This window comes from Bubalus bubalis, chromosome 16, assembly GCF_019923935.1.
Source record: "Bubalus bubalis isolate 160015118507 breed Murrah chromosome 16, NDDB_SH_1, whole genome shotgun sequence".
In the NCBI taxonomy this organism is placed as follows: Eukaryota; Metazoa; Chordata; class Mammalia; order Artiodactyla; family Bovidae; genus Bubalus; species Bubalus bubalis.
In genome coordinates, this window is record NC_059172.1 from 21,098,059 (window position 1) to 21,122,214 (window position 24,156).

The 24,156-nt window shown below is 36.1% G+C and overlaps 1 protein-coding gene across 2 annotated transcripts in view; it reads left to right on the forward strand.

The window, feature by feature from the left end:
* The first annotated feature begins 387 nt into the window (after positions 1-387).
* The window catches only part of CSTF3 (cleavage stimulation factor subunit 3), a 68,483-nt gene continuing 44,714 nt past the window's right edge, over positions 388-24,156 (forward strand). Inside the window, exons 1-3 of one of the 2 annotated variants that reach the window (XM_025266255.3) lie at positions 388-613; positions 18,610-18,711; positions 18,834-18,929. In XM_025266255.3, coding sequence (XP_025122040.1) covers positions 587-613; positions 18,610-18,711; positions 18,834-18,929 — 225 coding nt within the window. In that variant the 5' untranslated portion in view covers positions 388-586. The remainder of the gene's footprint in view (positions 614-18,609; positions 18,712-18,833; positions 18,930-24,156) is intronic. The other variant, XM_006080395.4, reaches the window with a different exon arrangement.

The following is a 24,156-nucleotide window of genomic DNA, read 5'->3' on the forward strand; positions in this document are numbered from 1 at the left end:
TGAAGGACAGGGAAGCCTGGCTTGCTGCAGTACACAGGGTCGCAAAGAATCGGACACGACTGAGCGACGGAACAACAAGAAATTTAACACTAAGCACTGATCCATAAGATGGCCAGTTTGCCTGAACAGAACCGATTTCAGGCTTTAACAGTTAAGAGCTCGGCTCCGCAGGTTGATAATTAAATTGCAAAAGGCGTAGAAGCCTCCAAGAGAAACAGTTTCCCGCCTTCCAGCCGCTTGCCGCTCTCTCGAGAAGAGCCTCGCTAGTGCAGGGCTGTGACGTCAGTACAGGCACTAGGCCCGCCCCCTGGGGTCTTTCTGCTTCTGCGCGGTTGAGTAACCTAGGAGTTTGCGCTCTTAGCTCTGCCTACTGCCCCGGAAGTTAATGCAGAAGCCACACCCCCTACTCGGCCGGCCGGGACGGAGCCATTTTAATTCATATCTGAGTGGGCGGTGGCGATTCGTGTTGGCCGTCTGGCTCCGCAGGGCAGGGGGCAACTTTACTGGCTTGGGGTGGTTTTTAGTTTAATTTTTCTTTTCTAGCTTGGCATCGCGGGCCAGTTCGTAATTCTAATCGGCTGAGGCCATGTCAGGAGACGGAGCCACGGAGCAGGTGAGGAAGGAGAGTGGTGGGGCCTCGTGGCGACCTCTTCTCTCCACGTCTCTGTTCGTCCGAGTACTCCAGCCATATTCGCTTGAGGAAGGAAGGAATCAGGGGTTTAGTGAATCCCAAGGGCTGGGTACAGAAGTACGGTGGGAATGGGGAGCGAGATCTGACTGAGATTTGAAACTCTTTTGGCTTCTCTGTCTTAGGGGTTAATATGAACAAATATTTGATTTAGACAATAGCTGGGAAACTACTTCGTCCTGTTTAGGTTTATGGGACTTAGCCGGTGAGATTCTTTACTTTAATACCATTTTGGTGTTTAGGGGTTAGGAATTGATTATTTTAACGTGTACTCGCTGTTTTCGAAAAACTTGACAGTGTTCTTTCTCTCCAGCCGTCTTTCCGATATACACTGTACCCAGAAACTGGTTACTAGTTTGAGAAATAATTTGAGATGAAACTGATCTGAAGAAATAGATTCTCGCCAGAGCGAATGAGGGAGGAAGCAGTATAGGAGTAGAGGATCGTTATGCCAAGTTGGGAATTTTGTGGCTTTCTCCCGCTCCCTCCCGTAGTATTTAATTTTCGTTTTTCCAACGACACAGATAATTGTAGAGTTTGATAAATCCGAAATGAGAAGTTCGATATGGACACTGTAAATAAAAACAGCTGTTTTAGTACTGGATATGTGACATATAAGTATTACAAAATTCAGGGTTTTTGTTAAATGATTTTTTCCTTTTGCTTTTTATTCAGAATTTTGTAGGATAGTCTTTACCTTTTAGTTTGAAAGAGGAAACTGATATTTTATGAAAGATGTCAGATTTTTTTTTTTCGATTTATGTTTAGTATGTTTAGGTAAATGGTTTTTAAAATGGAGGCTAGATAGACTGCAGATTTCAAGTTCGAGTTCCTGAAATTTCCCATTGCCATAGCAACGAAATACACTTACGTTTCCGTTTTTCAAGTGCCCGGCTTGTGGAGTGGGAAGTGTTCTTGGAGGTTGACAGAGATGAGGCAAAATTGGAATGTTTCTATTGAAGAGAATAGAGTGACTATAAATTGTATTGTCGTTAAAGTTTTGATAAACTGAATTTTGTATTTGCTCGTCGACAAATTTCTGTCCTGAAATTTTCAGTATTTACATTTTACATCCTGTTAGAATGCCCCAGATTTGCAGTCCTTAAATTGTTACGTCACATGTGTTTACATATACTACCCTCTTTCTGGGTTCATGTTTTGTCACCTGCAAGTGGAGGAGGAGTAATGTACTAAGATTTTCATTGAAAGTTTCACGAATTCATTGTTAATTCTTAAATTTATCTAAAATTGTAAACACACTGAAATGGTGCCATGACCTTTTCAACTCAGAACTGTGGTGTTTTAAGTGGGAGAGAAAGTGGTAATTTTTTGAAAAAAGTTTCACCCATTAGTTTTATGTGCCAAGTTTAGGACATAAAAGTGCAGTGAATGCCTATAGTACAGGTCTTCACCTAGAATCGACAGTTGTTGAGTGTTTGGCATATTTGCTTTATATCTTGTACATGTTTATTTGAAAGTAAGTCAACACATATTCAGCCCCCCTTATTTCAGCTTCTCTTATACAGTATAAAGACCTAATGCTATTTTATAACCATTATACCATTTCCCATCTAAGAAAATTAATAGTAATACCGTATCACTTCTAAAAATTAGTTCATATTCAAATTTCCTCAGTTTTCCAGAAGGCAGTGTGATTCAGAGGGTTTTATTATTTTAAAAATTAGAATGTATAATGTAGGTTATTTGCATCATTTGATGTCTCTTGAATAGTCCCTCTATTTTTTGTCCCCTAGGATAATTATTGTCTATTCGAAGAATCCAGAACAGTTCTCTCGTAGAACTTCTCATTTTCTGTCTGGATTTATTTGATGTGTGTGAGGTATCATTTAACTTGTTCTTTCATCTTCTGTATTTCCTGGAAAGTAACAGTTATGTCTAAACTCAGAGCTTTGATAATATTCAGGTTAAATATTTTTGTGTATAATACAGCATCGCATCAAAAAGCACTTCATGCTAGGTTATTCCTCTGTCAGCAATGGTTTAAGTTTGTTCACTTGGTTAGGGTAATGACTGCTGGGTCTTTTCATTGTAAAGGATTATTTCCCCCTTTGCAGTTAGTAATCTGTGGGTCGATAACTGTGTTCCTCAATAACCTTTTATCTAGTTAATTTATTGTCAATTGATAATCCTTGAATAAATAAGTTATTTCCTTGGAAATGGCAAATTGTGATTTTTTAAAAAAAATTCTATTCTGTCTCGACTTACTGGCTCATACTTTTCCTCAAAGAAGAAATTCCTGTTTTCTTTTCCCCTCCTTTTAAAAGATTGAATATTGTTGTGGATTTATGGTGTTTTCTGAATTTACTATGTTAAATTCAGCTATAGCTTTTTTTTTTTTTATGCTTAACTTGTCCTAACTTTTATGGTGCTTCCTGTATCCTATATATTTTTTCCATCAGTCTGTAAGACATTTTTTGACATCTGATGACCAACAAAGAATTATCTTCATATAATCTTTTGAATTTTTTAAAGATACATTTCAAACATGCAAGAAAAAAAGAATAGTATATAATGCTTCTATTACAGAGCTTTGTCACAGCTAAACCTGTTTTCTCCATACTTTCACTTACTCTTCCCACCTCCATTTGTTGTTGTTATTTAGTCAATAAGTCATGTCTGACTCTTTTGCAATCCCATAGATTGTAGCCTGCCACTCTTCTCTGTCCTTGGGATTTCCCAGGCAAGAAGACTGGAGTGAGTTGCCATTTCCTTATCCTGGGGATCTTCCCAACCCAGGGATCGAAACCGCCTTTCCTACTTGGCAGGTAGATTCTTTACCACTGAGCCACCTGGGAAGCCCCCCACCTCCATTACTTTGAAGCAAATCCCAGATGTGATATTATTCAACTTTTAACTGGAACAGTGGTTAAACAATACCTTGAAGGGTGACATGATCAAAAATATGAATCAGCTAGCTTGCTTGATGTGTAAGGCATCAGTCAATGAAAATTTAGGGGAAAATTGAGTGATGATGGACAAGGGGGGAAAAAAGACTAAACAAAACTTGAAGAATAATGAGAAAAAGATCAAAACCACTCTGAATGGTGGATTTGCTTTGGAAAGATGCCAAGGGGTTTCCCTCCTTTGAGATATGAATTGTAGATTTCTTTTAGCTGTTTAGCATCGAAACTCAAAAAAATGATAATTTGTTCAGTAAACCTGATAATATTTTAGATTTGTTATTCAAAAATATAGATGGTCATTTCTTGGTACTGAATCTCTGGATTTGTGCTCTGTGAAAGAGGGAAATGATTGTAGACAAGCAAAATCAAGAGTGAGGTTTACTTGTGTGTAGTTTTTTTTTTAACTCTTGTAAGGATGTTCTATTTTACATTTAGAGTGCTGTTTAAATTACTTTGCAGTGTTGGTGGGTATTCTGGAGCCTCGTATTTACTGTTTTTGCCAGTTTAGTCATGACAGAACCACATGCATATAGATTTCCCCCCTGACAAAAGCACATCTGGTTCCCCTGTGGAATTATGGCTCTATTTTTATCTTGTACATTTTTTTCTAACTGCTTGATTCAGCTTTTGATCTCATTCCTCACACCATTTTACCTTGTGCGCCACCTCTACAGCATTTAATAGGCTATTTCGAGTTCGTTCACTGAGTTTTGAATTGAAAGGGCTGCCTTATTCACCTTAAAAACCTAGATCAATGTTTTGGTAATTAAAGGTGAAATGGATACATTTTTGCACTCAAGCCATATGCTATATGTTACAAAATTTTATAGAATTGTATCTTTTTGGGAAGACAAGTGCTTATAATTACTGATAATACAAAATAAAGTATTTTGGGCATAAGAGTGAATGGTTTGTAAAGTTTTGTTGACCAACAGAAAAAGAAGAAGGGAGAAATGTATTTGGCCAAGTCAATTCCGATGAAACTTTTAAGTCCCTAAACTTCTGATTCTACACTTTTGTTTTTCAGTAATAAGATTTCAGTTTTCAAACAATTCATAGCCTTTCCTAGAGTTAGGAAGGCCTGAAGTATAAAAAGAATGATCTTTACTTTGGCGGGGGTGGGGGGGGGGGATTATGTGACTTGAAGAAGCTCAAATTAATGGCTAATAAAGTTCTTAACAAAGAGGAGAATTCAGGGCCATAAAAGTGTTTTGCTTTTGTGAAAAATAAGTTTAGGAAGATATAGAAAACATGAGAAATATGTGTTCTATTCTGTACTTATTAATTAGGAAAGAAAGATAAAACTGTTGAAACCTGATTTATTTTGTTGAGTAACGATTAGTATCTAGTAGTGGTTAAAAGGAAAAAGTGCCTATTTTAAACCTAAGTGGATGTGTGTGAAGATTAGAAGAGGAAGGGAAAAAGCCAAGAATATATGTTATAATGATAGTCTTTTCTTTGGATACAATTATCTTTATCTGTTTTTAACAAAATCTTTCTGTAATAGCCTTTTCTAACTTTCCCCTGTCCTATTTTAAGTGATACTTAGTGTAACAGTTTTGGACAGGCAAGTTTGATTTCATCTTATTGTTAATATTTCTTGAGGAAATTTACTATATAGGATACTGTATCTGTTAGTAATTGTTCCTAAGAGAGATAGATCTGTGTTTACAGTACTGGTTTTCCTGAAAAGTACAACAGAGGGAGGTTGTGTTAGACGAGATTGCATTCTGTCTTCCTTAGGAACACAAAAATTGGCATCCTAGATAGGCCTTCCAGAATGGTAAAATCTATTCAGATGTTTGTATCTATTAAGTGGATGATTGCAAAAAACAATTCATAGTTTTCGACTTTTCTGCCATTATCCCTAAATCTTTATTCTTTTTTAGACAAAACTTAGTTGTGAATTTGAGTCTTCTTGTTTTTAATGAATAGTTGGTAATGGTGTGAGATTGATTTTAAAAGAGATTTTAGTTGGGCAAATGTTTAACCTAATTTTAGATTAATGGATAGTTTATAATAAGCAGTAAATATTTATTAAAACCCGAAAGGTAAAAGTATTCTTAATTGTTGTCTTTCTAGTGTTTCACTTAGCTTATGAAATAAATTAATTTTTTGGTCCCTCCTGATCAAAAGAAGCTGCATTTTTCACATTCTAAAAGATTAAGATTTTTATGTATAAAACAAATACTTCGAAGCTGTTTGTTTCCTAGCGAATGAATAAACAAATTTAAGAAGTATGATAAGTATAATTATTTGGACCAATAGCCATTGGCCTGCTTTTTCTAAGTTTTTGAAATGTTGTATGTTTAGTAGACTTAAGTTTTTGAAAGATTTGAAGGGATTATATGCAGGATATATATTCAGATTTGTTCACTGAAAACATCTAGTAGTTTTGTCGCACTGGTAAAGGAACATAGGACTAAGCTGGCATCCAGTACTAATGTCACCTGTCACGTAAAATGCCTTAGGCATATGAAGTGGCTTAGTTACTTCTTGAATAGTCTTGCCGAGTACTACTGTAGTCTAGTTCTGATTTTGGAAAACAACTACCAAGAGAAACTTACGAGTTGAAACGTTTAGTGTTTGCAGTTTTCTTAATATTTTAACAACAACAACAAAAGAAATGGCTTAGGTCTGATTCTGCTTTATTTTTGAGGAAACAACATTTGGGGAAACACATATTTATAGAACAGATGGATTCGGTGGTGTTTCTCAAAATGGAGTCAGTGGTCCATTGTATCATATTCACTTAGGTGCTTCATTATTGCCTGTACCTCAATTTTAGATATATTGCAATAGATTCTGTAGGTGAGGCTGAAAATCTTCATTGGAAATGAATATCACGGTGATATTTAAGTAAATGAGTTTGTAAACCACTTAGGTTAGGGATTGAAGATACTTGGACCTTCAAAGTTGGTTTTGAATACATTGATAAAATAAATGGAGAAAAACATTGCAGATTATACACATGGACATCACCAGATTGTCAACACCGAAATCAGATCAATTATATTCTTTGCAGCCAAAGATGGAGAAGCTCTATACAGTCAGCAAAAACAAGACCAGGAGCTGACTGTGGCTCAGATCATGAACTCCTTATTGCCAAATTCAGACTTAAATTGAAGAAAGTAGGGAAAACCACTAGACCATTCAGGTATGACCTAAATCTCTTCTGATTATACAGTGGAAGTGAGAAATAGATTTAAGGGACTAGATCTGATAGACAGAGTGCCTGATGAACTATGGATGGAGGTTCGTGACATTGTACAGGAGACAGGGATCAAGACCATCCCCATGGAAAAGAAATGCAAAAAAGCAAAATGGCTGTCTGAGGAGGCTTTACAAATAGCTGTGAAAGGAAGAGAAGCAAAAAGCAAAGGAGAAAAGGAAAGATATGACCATCTAAATGCAAAGTTCCAAAGAATAGCAAGGAAAGATTAAAAGCCTTCCTCAGCGATCAATGCAAAGAAATAGAGGAAAACAACAGAAGGGGAAAGACTAGAGATCTCTTCAAGAAAATTAGAGATAGCAAGGGAACATTTCATGCAAAGATGGGCTCGATAAAGGACAGAAATGGTATGGACCTAACGGAAGCAGAAGATATTAAGAAGAGGTGGCAAGAATACACAGAAGAACTGTACAAAAAAGAGCTTCACAACCCAGATAATCATGATGGTGTGATCACTCACCTAGAGCCAGACATCCTAAAACGTGAAGTCAAGTGGGCCTTAGAAAGCATCATTACGAACACAGCTAGTGGAGGTGATGGAATTCCAGTTGAACTATTTCAAATCCTGAAAGATGATGCTGTGAAAGTGCTGCACTCAATATGCCAGCAAATTTGGAAAATTCAGCAGTGGCCACAGGACTGGAAAAGGTCAGTTTTCATTCCAATCCCAAAGAAAGGCAATGCCAAAAAATGCTCAAACGACTGCACAATTGCATTCATCTCACACGCTGGTAAAGTAATGCTCAAAATTCTCCAAGCCAGACTTCAGCAGTACGTGAACTGTGAACTTCCAGATGTTCAAGCTGGTTTTAGAAAAGGCAGAGGAACCAGAGATCAAATTGCCAGCATCCACTGGATCATGGAAAAAGCAAGAGAGTTCCAGAAAAACATCTATTTCTGCTTTATTGACTATGCCAAAGCCTTTGACTGTGTGGATCAGAACAAACTGTGGAAAATTCTTCAAGAGATGGAAATACCAGATCATCTGACCTGCCCCCTGAGAAATCTGTATGCAGGTCAAGAAGCAACAGTTAGAACTGGACATGGAACAACAGACTGGTTCCAAATAGGAAAAAGACTACATCTAGGCTGTATATCGTCACCCTGCTTATTTAACTTATGTGCAGAGTACATCATGAGAAACGCTGGGCTGGATGAAGCACAAGCTGGAATCAAGATTGCTGGAAGAAATATCAATAACCTCAGATATGCAGATGACACCACCCTTATGGCGGAAAGTGAAGAGGAACTAAAAAGCCTCTTGATGAAAGGGAAAGAGGAGTGATGAAAGTGTAAGAGGAGAGTGAAAAAGTTGGCTTAAAGCTCAACATTCAGAAAACGAAGATCATGGCATGTGGTCCCATCACTTCATGGCAGATAGATGGGGAGACAGTGGAAACAGTGTCAGACTTTATTTTGGGGGGCTCCAAAATCACTGCAGATGGTGATTGCCGCCATGAAATTAAAAGATGCTTACTCCTTGGAAGGAAAGTTATGACCAACCTAGACAACATATTCAAAAGCAGAGATATTACTTTTCCAACAAAGGTCCGTCTAGTCAAGCAACTGAACTGAACTGAGGCCTTTGATAGTATTTTACTGATTTTTCTCTCCCTATTATATTTATCAGTTACCAGTTCAGTCTCTCAGTCGTGTCCAGCTCTTTGTGACTCCATGAATTGCAGCACACCAGGCCTCCCTGTCCATCACCAACTCCCAGAGTTCACTCAGACCCATGTCCATCAAGTCGATGATGCATTCCAGCCATCTCATCCTCTGTCGTCCCCTTCTCCTGCCCCCAATCCCTCCCAGCATCAGGGTCTTTTCCAATGAGTCAGCTCTTTGCATGAGGTGGCCAAAAAAAGTATTGGAGTTTCAGCTTCAGCATCAGTCCTTCCAATGAACACCCAGGACGGATCTCCTTTAGGATGGACTGGTTGGATCTGCTTGCAGTCCAAGGGACTCTCAAGAGTCTTTTCCAACACCACAGTTCAAAAGCATCAATTCTTCGGCACTCAGCTTTCTTCACAGTCCAACTCTCACATCCATACATGACCACTGGAAAAACCATAGCCTTGACTAGGCGGACCTTTGTTGGCAAAGTAATATCCCTGCTTTTGAATATGCTGTCTAGGTTGGTCATAACTTTCCTTCCAAGGAGTAAGCGTCTTTTAATTTCCTGACTGCAATCACCATCTGCAGTGATTTTGGAGCCCCCCAAAATAAAGTCTGACACTGTTTCCACTGTTTCCCCATCTATCTGCCATGAAGTGATGGGACCACATGCCATGATCTTAGTTTTCTGAATGTTGAGCTTTAAGCCAACTTTTTCACTCTCCTCTTTCACTTTCATCAAGAGGCTTTTTAGTTCCTCTTCACTTTCTGCCATAAGGGTGATGTCGTCTACATATCTGAGGTTATTGATATATCTTCCAGCAATCTTGATTCCAGCTTGTGCTTCATCCAGCCCAGCGTTTCTCATGATGTACTCTGCATAGAAGTTAAATAAGCAGGGTGACAATATACAGCCTTGATGTACTCTTTTTCCTATTTGGAACCAGTCTGTTGTTCCATGTCCTGTTCTAACTGTTGCTTCCTGACCTGCATACAGGTTTCTCAAGAGGCAGGTCAGGTGATCTGGTAGTCCCTACTATAGTCACTCACGAATGGAAAATACTCATTATAAAACTAGTTTTGTGACTCTGCTAATTCTGTTGCAAAGATCAACAAAACTCTTTGTCAAAAAGCTTATGTAACTTTACATTCTTTAACTTACTACATCCCTCTCTGCATACTTTTGATTTTTATCACTTGGTTTAAATTTTCACTGACTTCTGTTTTAATTTAATTTACATATGACCTCCAGCATAACACCCTCTCCATATATCACAAAAATAGCTATTTGAAGAAAGTGAAGTACTTTTTTTTTTCTGTCCAAGTTTTACTTCCCTGGTGGAAATGGAAAGAAGAAATTAAATTAGATTATACACATTACTGACTCAATGCACATGAGTTTGAGTAAACTCCGGGAGTTGGCGATAGACAGGGAGGCCTGGCATGCTGCAGTCCATGGGGTCACAAAGACGCGGACACAACTGAGTGACTGAACTGAGCTGACTGATACATTTAAAATCATTAATATAATAGTCTGTCACTTCTCCGCACCCCACCCTATTGACAACCACCTAATATAAATTAAACTATTGTATAGACAGTGGTTTGCAGCCTCAGTTTCGAAGCTATGTGGCATATCCATGACACATGACAATTGTAAGAAAAGATGATTAAAAAATGCTTCTTTTTCAGACTACATAATTGTAGTTTTGTGGTCTTCATCAAAAATAATATATTGCAGCAGATTGAAAGCAGAAGCCAGATATTAAAGAGATCACAAAAATGTAAAACAGTGACATCATTTTCACTAATTTGTTGTTGTTGTCCTGGAAAATATTTTTAACTAAAATTAGAAATTTATTTTTAAATGAATTAACATTAAAATTTTTGAAGTTTTAATTTCTAATATAATATTGATAGATTTGACCCACATTTTATAAAATGCCTCTAGTTCCTCAGTTGTAAGAGTGCAAAGTGATTCTCTATAAGAAGTTTGAGAACCATTGAAATAATGCAGGAACCTGTGAGACAGTGTTGTAAGTTCCGTTTCTCTGAGTTAGCTTCCCATAGCAAAAAGAAAGTAAAAAGACAACCAACTGAAGGGTAGAAAATTTTTGTAAACTATATATCCAATAATGAACTAATAGTTATAATATGTAAAAACATTTGCAATGCAATAACAAAAAAAAAACTCAATTAAAAATGGGCAAGGAATCTGTAAAGACATTAACTACATACAAATAGCCAATAAAAACATAAGTGTTGAACTTCATTAACTACCAGTGAAATAAAGATCAAAACTACAATGAGGTACCACTCTACTGTCTTTTAAAATCATCAAAAAGATAATACCAAGTGTTGGTGAGAATGTAAGAAAAATTGGAGCCCTTTTTCTGGTGGAACTGTAAAATGGTTGAGTCACTTTGGAAAACAGTCTGACTCTTCTTCAAAGTGTTACATAGTTTGCTTTATGGCATAACAATTTTACTTCTGGGTATACACCTAAGTTGGCAATGGACAGGGAGGCCTGGCGTGCTGCGATTCGTGGGGTCACAAAGAGTCGGACACGACTGAGCGACTGATCTCATCTGATACACCTAAGTAAAAAGAAAATACAAAAGGAACTCCACTCAAAAACTAGAAATAATCCAAATGTCCATCAACTGATTAATAAACTGTGGGATATCCATTCAGTGCAATATTTGGCCCTGGAAAGTACTGATATGAAGACATGAAGTTTAAAAACATGCAAAGTGAAAGTCAGAAACAAAACACATTGTGTTATTTACATGAAATGCCTACACATTTATGGAAACAGATTGGTGGTTGCATAGGCCTAGGTGGATTGGGAAATGGGAATGCCAATTAATGGGTATGGGTTTTTATTTAGGGTGATAGAAATGTTCTAAAATTTATTGTGATAGTGAATATACTAAATTTAAGCAATGAATTTTACACTTTAAATGGGTGAATTGTATGGAATTTGATTGTCTCAATAAAGCTATTATTAAAAATAAAAAAGGTCAAACATGTATAATGTATCCTACCTCCATACTTTAAGTCAATTGTCCATGGGGGAATTCTTCAGAGAGAAGTTGGTATTTTAGCAATACTCTACGACTAGAAAAATTGTTCATAGAACAGATACTCAGGTAGTTCCTCAGCAGCATTTTTGCCTTCTACAAAAAAAGTCTGTCATCTGCTTCACAAGTTTTTCTGATTTTTGTACCCATTTGAAATAGTATATGTTGATGTGTATCTGTATACTCCTTACAGTCTTATAATTTTTCTGATTTTAAAATTGTGCAAATCAAAGCAGCTCCCAGTGCCCTACTAGTGTCATTAAATGTGCATGCATTGGGAACTGAACTAGTCCAGCCTTTGTTCTGCTCATTTGATTTGGGGCCCATCCTATTCCCCATTAACATCCCCCTATAGGATGATAATAGAATTACAGGTATTCCAAAGACAAGCTGGATTTTGATAGTTTCTTTATAGTTGTTTTTGAGACATGTAAACATGAGATGGCTGTTTGGCTGAAGGCAGTGGCACCCCACTCCAGTACTCTTGCCTGGAAAATCCCATGTACAGAGGATCCTGGTAGGCTGCAGTCCATGGGGTTGCTAAGAGTCGGACACGACTGAGCAACTTCCCTTTCACTTTTCACTTTCACGCATTGGAGAAGGAAATGGCAACCCACTCCAGTGTTCTTGCCTGGAGAATCCCGGGGACGGGGGAGCCTGGTGGGCAGCTGTCTATGGGGTCACACAGAGTTGGACACGACTAAAGCGACTGAGCAGCAGCAGCGGACAGAGTTCTGACCTAATTCCATTACAAATGGGCACTAGAAACTTTGCGACAAGTTTTCTTAAAGTGACCTATTTCTCTGATCTGGCAACAGATTCAGAAAATAATATTGGGTTGGCCAGAACAGGTTTTTCTGTAAGGTGTTGTGGAAAATGACAAGTGAACTTTTTGGCCAACCCAATAATAGAACTCTGTTCTTTATGAAGCCTCAGTCTACTTGTTGATTCTAGAAAACTTCCATTTTCATTTGCTCAACAGCAAGTATAGTAACCAGACCACAAAACAAAAATGTTATACTCTTTGGTTACCCAACTGGTTCATATCTGTGACAATGAATGACTTCTTCTTGTGAGAAATGTGGCCTTTAACTACTAGAGGATACTGGGCCGTTTCAGTTATCTTCTATTAATTCAGTTGATAGAGAATATATATATAGATTCTTTTACAAACATTTGACTACATCCTTGTCCGGAGGAAAACATTTACCATTGTAAGAGATTCTGCAAAGAGCTGATTCATAGTTCTGCCAGATTTAACTGGCAGATTCATGTAATTTAATTATATTTTTTATTACAGAATGGGATTATTGGTTACTTAACAAGGAGTGGCGATTAATGCCTAACATAGTAGATGGTCAATAAATGTTTTGTTTTGTTTTACATTTGATCCATCATCCTTTCCTTGGGCTTCTTAGTCCATGGTAACTCCATCCTCCAAGTGTCTGTTGATACAATTTTTGGTGTTCCATGAACTTGAGTGAGCAAAATAAAACTATTTTCACTAATTTTAACTGAAATCAAGCCTTCTATTATGAATGTGGGCAAGAAACCATGCTAGTACTGTGAGCAACAGCTGTGTGACTGGGACAGAAGGATTCACAGTGCTGTTAGCACTCATCAGTAGATTCACTAGATTTTATTTCATGTGTTAAGTGTTTGTTACTGTGTAAAACTTTAAGATATTTAGATAATTATATTTCAGTATAATTGAATCCCACATAGTTTATTTTGTATATTTGAAAACATTATCCTGAGAAAGTTCCCATGGACATCAGTGGCAAGAAGGTACAGTGGTACCAAAAAAAAAAAAAAAAGTTTGGAACTGCTTGTTGTTGTTTAGTTGCTAAATTGTGTCTGACTCTTGTGACCCCCTGGACTGTAGCCCACCAGTCTGTCCAAGGGGTTTACCAGGCAAGAATACTGGAGTGGGTTGCCCGTCTCCTGCATTGGCAGGTGGATTCTTTACCACTGAGCCAGAGCCATTACTTTCCACTCAGCTGCACATTGCAACCACCTAGTGCTGTGTGCCACTTGATGCTGTCATGTCTGGCTCTTTCGAACCCTGGACTGTAGCTTGCCAGGCTCCATCTGTCCATGGGATTCTCCAGACAAGAATACTGGACTGGGCTGCCATTCCCTTCTCCAGGGAATCTTCCCAACCCAGGGATCAAACCTGCATCCCTTATGTCTCTTGAATTGGACCTGAAGAGTTTTTTTAAAATAGTGACAGTTCAGGCTCATTCCTAGAGATTTTATTTCAAATGATCCAGAGTGAGACTTGAGTATCTTTTTAAATGCTTTTTACCCAAGGTGATTCTGATGTGCTGCCGGGGTTGAGAATCACTAAATGAATGGCTTATTTTATTTCATAAGGAGACATTTATCCTTGCTGCAGTTACGCTGGTCACATATTAGATGCCATCTTCTGAGTTTCTCTGTTCTGCAGATTATGGTATGTGTTGTTGTTCAGTCACTAAGTTGTGTCCAACTCTTTGCAACCCCGTGAACTGCAGCACTCCAGACTTTCCTGTCTTTCACTATCTCCCAGAGTTTGGTCAATTTCATGTTCATTGAGTTGGTGATGCTATCCAGCCATTTCATCTGCCTCCCTCTTCTCTGTTTGCCTTCAGTCTTTCCCAGTATCAGAGTCTTTTCCAGTGAGTTGGCTCTTTGCATCAAGTAATCGAAGTGTTGGAGCTTCAGCTTCAACATCAGTCCTTTTAATGAGTATTCAGGGTTGATTTCCTTTAGGATTGACTGGTTTGATTTGCTTGCTACTCAGGGGACTCTAAAGAGTCTTCTCCAGCACCACAATTCAAAAGCATCAATTCCTTGGCACTCAGCCTTCTTTATGGTCCAACTCTCATATCTGTACATGACTACTGGAAAAACCATAGCTTTAACTATGTGGACCTTTGTTGACAAAGTGATGTCTCTGCTTTTTAATATGCTGTCTGGTTTGTCATAGCTTTTCTTCCAAGGAACAGGTGTCTTAATTTCATGGCTGCAATTGCTGTCAACAATGATTTTGGAGCCCCCAAAAATAAAATCTGCCACCGCTTCCACTTTTCCCCTTCTATTTGCCATGAAGTGTTAGAACTGGATGCCGTAATCTTAGTTTTTTGAATGTTGAGTTTTAAGCCAGCTTTTTCATTCTCCACTTTCACCCTTATCAGGAAGCTCTTTAGTTCCTCTTCATACTCTGCCCTTAGAGTGGCATCATCCGCATATCTGAGGTTGTTGATATTTCTCTTGGCAATCTTGATTCCAGCTTGTGATTCATCAGCCAGGCATTTCACATGATGTACTCTGCATATAGTATACATTATCTAATTTGGTAGGTTAATTTTGAAGACGTGAATTTGAATGATTTGGCCTCCCATTAGACTGCTTTGAAATACTAATTGTTATTATTAGTAGCTTTGATTAGCTTAGCTGGTTTTTAGGTCGTAATTTAAAGTTCTGTATCATATTTACTTATTTTATCATTAATATTTTATGATTCATATCTTACAAACCATCATTTATTTTAAAATATTTTTAAAATTTGTTTTGTCAAGAAGTAAACTGAAAGTCTTTGTTTTGTTGTATCCCAGATGCCCCTTAAACAATGCACATAATAGGCACTGAGGAAATATTTTTCAGGTGAACAGTAAAATTTCAAACAGCAGAAGAGTATGTATACGATGTGTAAAGTACACTTGTATGTGGTGTGTGTGTGTCTCCCCAGCCACACCTACTTTTTTTTTAAACTGGCTCTTATGTCCCATGTTGCTGTTTATAGACCTGCCTTGTTCTTTTTGGTGGTTGCAAATTCCATAATTTATTTAACCAGTTTCTTTTTTTTGATTATTTAAATTATTCCTAGTCTTGCACAGCAACAAACAGCCACATAGCTGAGTATTCTGTGCACATCTTTGTATACATGTAGAGTAGGATAAGGAGAAGGCAGTGGCACCCCACTCCAGTACTCTTGCCTGGGAAATCCTGTGGACGGAGGAGCCTGGTAGGGTACAGTCCATGGGGTCGCGAAGACTCGGACACGACTGAGCGACTTCACTTTCACGCACTGGAGAAGGAAATACTCCAGTGTTCTTGCCTGGAGAATCCCAGGGACAGAGGAGCCTGGTGGGCTGCCGTCTCTGGGGTCGAGCAGAGTCGGATACAACTGACGTGACTTAGCAGAGTAGGATAAGTGGCCAGAACTGGAATGCAGGGTCAGATATTCGTGTTACTTTTTGGTCAGTATTACTGCTTGCTCCTGCCAACAGTTTGAGAATGTCTGTTTCTACATATCTTGACCAGTTCAGTCAGTCAGTTGAGTCACTTAAGTCGTGTCTGACTCTCTGTGACCCCATGGACGGAAGCATGCCAGGCTTCCCTGTCCATTACCAACTCCTGGAGCTTGGTCAGACTCATGTCCATCAAGTCGGTGATGCCATCCAACCACCTTATTCTGTTGTCCCTTTCTCCTCCTGCCTTCAGTCTTTCCCAGCATCAGGGTCTTTTCCAGTGAGTCAGTTCTTTGCGTCAGGTGGCCAAAGTATTGGAGTTTCAGCTTCAGCATCAGTCCTTCTGATTAATATTCAGGACTGATTTCCTTTAGGATGGACTGATTTGATTTGATAGTATCTTTGCCAGTGCAGTGTTAATTATAAAACACCTTTGATATCTTATTTTATGGCTTATATTTGTTTTGTTGTCAGCGTTTAAAGTTCATTGTTCTTTTTCTATGAGCTGTTTGAATACTTTGCCCATTTTGTTCTTTAGTTTTTGACGTTTTAGTGACTAGATGTTATATTAATAAATTTAATACTTTGCCATATGTGCTGGGGATATTTTTTTCAAGTTCATCTTTTCACTTTCATTGTGATACTTTCCCCGTGGACAAATGTAAATAAACTTTACGAATTAAGTTTACTCTTTTCAAAGGCTTTTAAAGAGCATTCCCACACAAAGATAAATTTCAGTACATTTTCTGATGGTTCTTTCTTGTGTTTTTGTTTTTAATGTTTTTGATTTGTCTGAAATTAATTTGATAGAATGGTTAAAATTGGGATTCAGCTTTTATTGACTTTGCAGTTGTTCTAAGATAGTTATTCTAGCATCATGCATTGACTAACCCAACATTCTGATTTCAAATATCACCTTTATTTGCTAATTTTCCATGTATCCTCTTTCTGAACCATCCTGATCCAGTGATTGATTTATCACCATTGCAGAACTCTTTTATTGTGTATCATGTTTAGTACATGAGTGGAGCCAGTGGTTTTCCTTTATTAAACTTTTCCAGTTTTAGTTTCTTGAGCAAGCTTCTGAAAGCTCTTGTGTATTAGTAGGACATCATAATTTTGATAGAAAATCACATTAGTCTTTTAAAACACATTTTCCTTTCTAAATGTGTACTTACCAGTGGTGGAAACTTGATTTATTCCTAAGGAAAGTATACTTCTTCCAGGTAGTTTTTCCCACCTAAACACATGACTTAAAAATTTTTTCCCCAACTGGTATTTCCCCAATTGCTTGGTGATATATTAAGTGCCACTGAAGAAGGTGAGGGGGGAAGAGATGTTAGAAGCAATGCTTCCCTCTCTTGAATATTACTAATATTTATTGCTACATTGGGCTTCCGTGGTGGCGAAGATGGTAAAAGAATCCACCTGCAATGTGGGAGACCTGGGTTCGATCCCTGGGTTAGGAAGAGCCCCTGAAGGAGGGCATGGTAACCCACTCCAGTATACTTGCCTAGAGAATCCCCATGGACAGAGGTCCTTGGCGGGCTGTAGTCCATGGGGTCGCAAAGAGTTGGACATGACAGCACAGCACAGCATTGCTGTATTACGATTTCAGGAAGTCCTCCCACAAAGGCAGAACAAAACTTCATGCAAATTTATCTGGCTTATTTCGTATCCGTTTCTTTTTGTGGTACAAAATAGTATTGTGAACAACAATTTGAAAAGTAATGCTTGGATGTGTGCCATAGGTCCTGGCTACTTTTTTAGGTATTGACTTTAAGATTGTATTTCTATAATAAAAATAAAACCACCTTTTATTAAAGAGTTTAGAAAATACTGAGAAAGGGGGGGAAGTCAGCTGTCCATCTACCACACATCACCCAGACATGACTATTTTACAGTCTTTTCAGTCTCTTTCATTGTAGATTTCTTTAATAGTTTTTGTATACAGTTGTAAGTACAGTTTCATATACAGTTGCTGTATATACAGTTTGTAAATAATGCTTTTAAAACTTTTACGTCAAAATAAAGTTTTCATGTGATTTCATGCTTTTTCATTGTGATTCAGGATGAATTCTCTAAAGCAGTGTTTCTTAATGTTGGTCCAGGGACCTTGTGGGTTCCTAAGACTTTGATCTGTGAGCTCATACTGTTTCATAATAGATTTAAGACATTATTTGCCTATTTCACTTTTAATTCTCATGAGTGTACAGTGGAATTTTTACATGATTTGATATTGCAGTAGGTTGAGTTCAGAAGCATATGTGAAAATCCAGCTGCATTTTAAAGCCCGCCATATTTATTATACACAGGTTTGCAAATATATGTCACAAGGATAATCATCTAAATGAATTTTTAAAGTTATTTTTCATTAAATTTTATTTATGTTAACATGTAAATACTTTTATTATTATTTGTATGTGAATAAATATCTAACCTTGTCTCAGTTTTAATTTCTAACATGGTAAATACTGAAATAACCTACATAAACGAAAACTCTTTGGTGTACTCACTTTTTAGAGTATAAAAGGGGTCCGAGTCTAAAAAGTTGGAGAACTGCTGCCATGTTTTATTTCATTAAAAAAGAGATGGGTTTATTTAAATTTACAAATGTTTTAATTTTTAAGTATGTGTCCATTTGAATTTGTTATTATGCAAATGATTTAGATTACAGAAAATGAAGGCTTCTTTTATAAGAAGCCTTCTTTTATAAACCTTCATGCTTCTTATTGTGATACTGCATCTGGGAACTAATATATTGTGCTTGGATTAAATTAGTCCTGAGATTTTTAAAACAGTAACTTGAGTTCATTATTTTTCTTCCCCCTAGGCAGCTGAGTATGTCCCAGAGAAGGTGAAGAAAGCCGAAAAGAAATTAGAAGAGAATCCTTATGACCTTGACGCTTGGAGCATTCTCATTCGAGAGGCACAGGTTTAGTGATATAGGATTACATTTCCTTCTCTATGGGTCCAATCACACTACTTGGTTCTGCAGTAAATAATATTTTCATAATCCTAACATTGTAAATGCTGTTTATTGGTTTTCAATTTTAGAATCAACCTATAGACAAAGCACGGAAGACTTATGAACGCCTTGTTGCCCAGTTCCCCAGTTCTGGCAGATTCTGGAAACTGTACATTGAAGCAGAGGTTAATATTTTATTTTATTTTTTCTTATATAGCATTTGATGGGAATTGCAACATACACTGTAGTGATAGAAAACAAATTAGGAACATAGATAGCACAAGTAGGACAAGGAGGATTTAAACTGTCTTCTGCCTTTATTTTGTAAAATAGGTATGAAGGAGTAATTAAAATGAATTTTTGAAATTTGGGTCTTTACAAGCTGATGATTGTTGCATTTTGGAGTTGCAACAACATTAAAACAGTTTCAATGGTATTGGAGTGCTTTAGCCTTTTATTTACTTGTCATGTGTCAATTTATTGCCTCCTGTGTCATTTATTTAGAACTCATTTTTCTTTTTATTCCTATTTACAAATGAATCTGGTATTATAAGGAAATACGAAATGTTAATTTAGTTTCATAGGGTGTTTTGAGTGTCTCTGGTGAAATGAAACCTTTAGGTAAAAAATTATTTTCGATTTTAATTTTGTGAAAATGCATGGTTTGTCAATAAATGTAAGCACTTCAGTAATTTTTAAAGTTTTTCTTTAGGATAAAGTTTACATTATACAGTAATAAGTTAATATGAACTCAAACCTATGTAATCATAATTTACCCAATGATACTTCGATTGGTTTTTTTTTTTGTTTGTTTTTATTATTATTATTATTTTTTTCTTTATAACTGTCTTGAAATTTGAAGTCAGGCATTTTATTTTACAGAGTAAAGGCCCCATTCTTGTTTATGATTAGAATGGAAATGTTCACTTTTGAAGATCAGAATTAGCAATCAAGATGATAATAAAATGTTAATGTATTGATAACAGTTGGCACCAAATAATCATTTTTCTGGTGATACATTAATGAGATGGGGTGAGATGGGAATAGCTGATAATCCACATTAAGCTGAAAATTGATATCCATTTATTTTTGTAACTTATTTATACTTATGAGGTATTCTTATTTGAATATTAATTTATAATATAAATTCTCAACATAATCAAGTACACTGCAGCCTCGTCATAACATTTTCACAATAACTGAAATTTTATAATATGTGGGTCTGTTTTGGACAAATCAAAGGGCTTTAGTCAGCAGTACTGAACAGACTTCAACACAGCACAGTGTCACCTGTGATGTGTCCCTCAGAATGGACCTAACTAACTGCAGATTTAAATTGAGGCTACAGTGTACTCACTGTATTTGTGTTATAGTTTATATTGTGTTATGTTGGGATTGGGGGAATTACTGGACAGTAGCAGGAACATTGTGTGTGTGTGTTGAAGTTTTTCTGTGTGGTTGTGTATGTGGTATGTGTGTTTGTGTGTTTGTATGTGTGAGAGAGATTGTATCTTATGTGGAGTCTGGTTGTGATTTTGGACCAAGACCACCATATCCTTAAGGTTTTATCACTTATCCTTTTGGACCATTTCCTTCCTTAGTATATCTAATCATCAGAGTATACTGGCATGAAATTCACCAGGTGAGTGAATAAAACTGTCTGAAGTATGCTGAAGCCAGGATCATCTACATATACTTGCTCTTCATTCCAGTTTGACTTTACATATTAGCTTATATGCAGATATTCTGCAAACTCATCAGAAATTAACATAATTGGTACATGGTATAATGAAATAGTATGTTCTGAGTTTTAGAAATTTCTTTCAGTTTCTCAGATATTCAGTTATAATTCATTCATTTTATTATAGCATAATTTAAACTGAAATTAGCTGTTAGATATTCATTCTGTAAGCATAAAGCACAGTGAGTCTATTTCTTCCACTTGCTAGCTAAAAATAAAAACTGAATTCTAAGACAGACCAGATGTTATTCCAAAGGGCTGAAGTTGTCTAAATAATTGGCTCATTTCACATACTATTTCAGAGCTGTTAGCAGTTGCCTGACATTTATTTAGTTGGTAATGTTTGCAGTTTCACACACCTGGACACACAAATATGAATGTATGTGTAAAACGTCTTTTGATTAAAAAAAAATGGTACAGAATATATATGTGTATTTCATAAAATTTTTATTTCTGGTTTAGAAATTAAGATGTTACATTGAATGCAAATTTTAAAAATGCATATGCTGAGCAATGGTTTTCTCTTTCTTAATTTGTTCTTTTTTATTTTCACATATGTACTTTGTTTAGTCTGTGAGGGGCTAAAGTTTTCTTTGGCCTTATCACTCAATGTAGCCTTGAATATTTCTGAAGAAGACACATAGCCTATTTATGAAACATTAAAATCTGAAGTAATAATAAGAATGTCTTCACATTAAAGGTACTACTAACAGTGTTTGCATAACATCCTGTATGCACTCTCAAGAAAATAAAGTTTTGTTAAGACATTTGTTGTAACTCACTACTTAATGGTGGGAAAATTGTAAAGTTTCTTTTATTTATGTTCAGTTAAATCAGTGTGTGCGAGTCCAAATACATTTAGTTCTTTTCTAATAGAAAGTACATACATCTTTTAAAATGAGATAATTTTCTTCCCCAGAGAAACTTCTTGAAAATCCTACTTAGGAACAAAGTGGCAAGGGGGAGTGGTGTTTTGGGGATTTGGGGAGTCAGAGGGTTGCTTTTAAACTTGGAACATCAATTGGAAATGGGAGCACATTATAAATAATTCTTAGTAAAGAAGTTAATAACACTATCTGGTATTTTTAATATTTGCCAGTATATCTTTTCTCATATCAGTGAGCGTTTAGCAATACTTAGATACTTTTGTAAAATTTGAACTTTAAAATGTCATCCTTAATTCATTACCTACTTTTTTTTTTTTTTTTGCTTATTGAAGGTAAAATTCTCTTGTTCTATTGAAAGGACATGTAGGACCACCATCTGTATATTTAATACACCTATATATAATACATACCTAATTTCAAAATCAGGCCAAATTATTTTAGTATTGTATATATTATGTAGGAGATCATATTTTGCCTCCAGTTCATAGAATTGCTTTCCTCTTGAATTCCAAAATGCTACTTTATGTGGTCTAGCAATATCATAGAAGCGAACAATATGACTATTCTTAAGTGATATAGTTATAAAGTATTAATTGTTAAGGTATGAAAATAGCAAAGGAAACATCTTAATACATCTCTGGTTGACAGATGTCTTAAATCTGCACTGCAGTATATTTTAGAGTTTAAAAAATGAGAGTTTTTAAACAGTAAAGTTAAGGGATATCCATTTAGAGCCTGAGTGCTCATAATGAACCCCTTTTTAGAATGGTCACTAAGTATTAGTGAATTGAAAAAATTTATAGTTTTTCTGTTTTTTAAGTTGGTTTTCCCCCTTTTGGTTACTGTAGCTCTTCATGTAGCTAGGTAATCAGTGTGACAGCATGTAAGCTACAATATCTTGGTGTTAGCAGTAATTTGTTTTTAATTGAGCCACATTCATAAGAAATTTTCTTAGGATGATTTTTTAATTGTTAGCTGAAGGAGAAATGAAGAAGGTAATACTGTTGGTAATAGCAACATTGTGTCTTGCTGTCTGTGAAAGCTGTAATTGTTTAATAAAAGTATATAGAGAATTGATTGCCTTTTATTAAAACTATTTTAATGTGAATCCTTTTCTTATAATGGGATGTGAAGTACATACTTCAGTTTTTCAAAATAACCTTTCTACTTGGGAAAAATGACCTTTAAAAATACCTTCCTTCTTGGAAAATCGAAGTGAACTCAGGATGGATCATGGGTGACCTAAATTGAAATAAACTTCTCCACTGTCTATACTGTTTTAATTCCTCTAAGTAGCAGTTTAAACTACTGTGTTATAATGTTTTGTACATGTTGAGCAATGTGATTTTTAAATGCAGGAAAAAAATTATAGATCACAACTTCTTTTCTATACTTCAGCTTGCAGTCTTTTTTAAAAAATCTGTACTCTTTTCTTATAGATCTGCTCTTATTCCTGTTTGTAATAAATGTTGGTCCATGTCTGTGTGATTATTCAGATTGTCCTCTAAAATGCAATATGTTTTTTAAATCTATAGTTTCTTACATGCATGTTTAAATGTAGTGTAGGAGTGTAAAAGAAAACAAACTATTTGCAAACAACTGAACTGATGATCAAATACCTGAAAGTGATATGAATAATTACATACTGTTTTTAAAACAAAGGAAGTATTTACATTTACTATTTTAAGTATCGAACTTCTATTTTAGGTCTTACTGAACTATCCCATTCATTTTTCTGGCATTATAGTAGCATAGATATTTAGGTGTTGTCACTTCTACTAACATGATCTATACATTTTTTCCCTTGGAGCCTTTTCTTTTCACCCCAGGCATTGCATAATCTATTTGCAAAAGGACAGTTAATTTATGTAACAAAATTTCTCTTAAAAAAATCTTAGGTTCTATTCTTTATATCTTCAAGATCGTTTATTATGTGAAATGTAGCCATTTATTTTCAGGCAAAATTTTTACTAATCAACCTGATCATTTTTATATTTTTTTAACTTTGTAAAACAAATTTATAAGCATTGCAATCACTGATAAAAAAATCTGGGGAAAAAGGATCATTCCCCCGCCCCCCTTCAAAGACTCAATTTTTAACCAGGCTTTCTTATATTCTATTTTTGTGTATCTCATAAGAGTTATAGTGTATTCTGAAAACCTGGAAAAGGCATTTCTAACCAGGTTTTGTTTAAATTCAAACATTCCAAAATTTGTTGTGAAACAAAGGGCTATTGGATCATGCAGTTTGAGGTTTCCCTGTGGGTAGTGGTTTAGCCTAAATTTCTTGAGCATTTATGGAATAACAACACTTAATATACAATATTTGATACTTAATTGGGTGTTGCGTTTTTTTTTTTTTTTTTTTGATTACTGGGGATTATAATCAGTAAGACGTTAGAGTATTTATTTGGAATACAACCTCCACCCCTATCACAAAAGATACTAAAGATATGCTCCAACACGTGGCAACCATGAATAAACACAAATGAATCTAAGACCTTTACAATAATAGGGAGTTAGAAACCCCTGTATTTGGAAGCAGAATTAATCGGCTTTGGTTCTAACTTCTGAGCATAAGGGAACCTGGTGGCAATTAATTGACTTCCTCTTAAAAGACAAGACCGCATAAAGGCTCAAGTGTTTTCTAACAGGTTTGTTGTTTTATATTTTGTTTAATATGTGCTTTCAACTTAAAAACAGCTGTTCCTTTTAAATGAATATGGCTCAAGGCATTTCCAAGAAATGAAGATGTCTGAAATAATGATAGTGATATCTATGAAA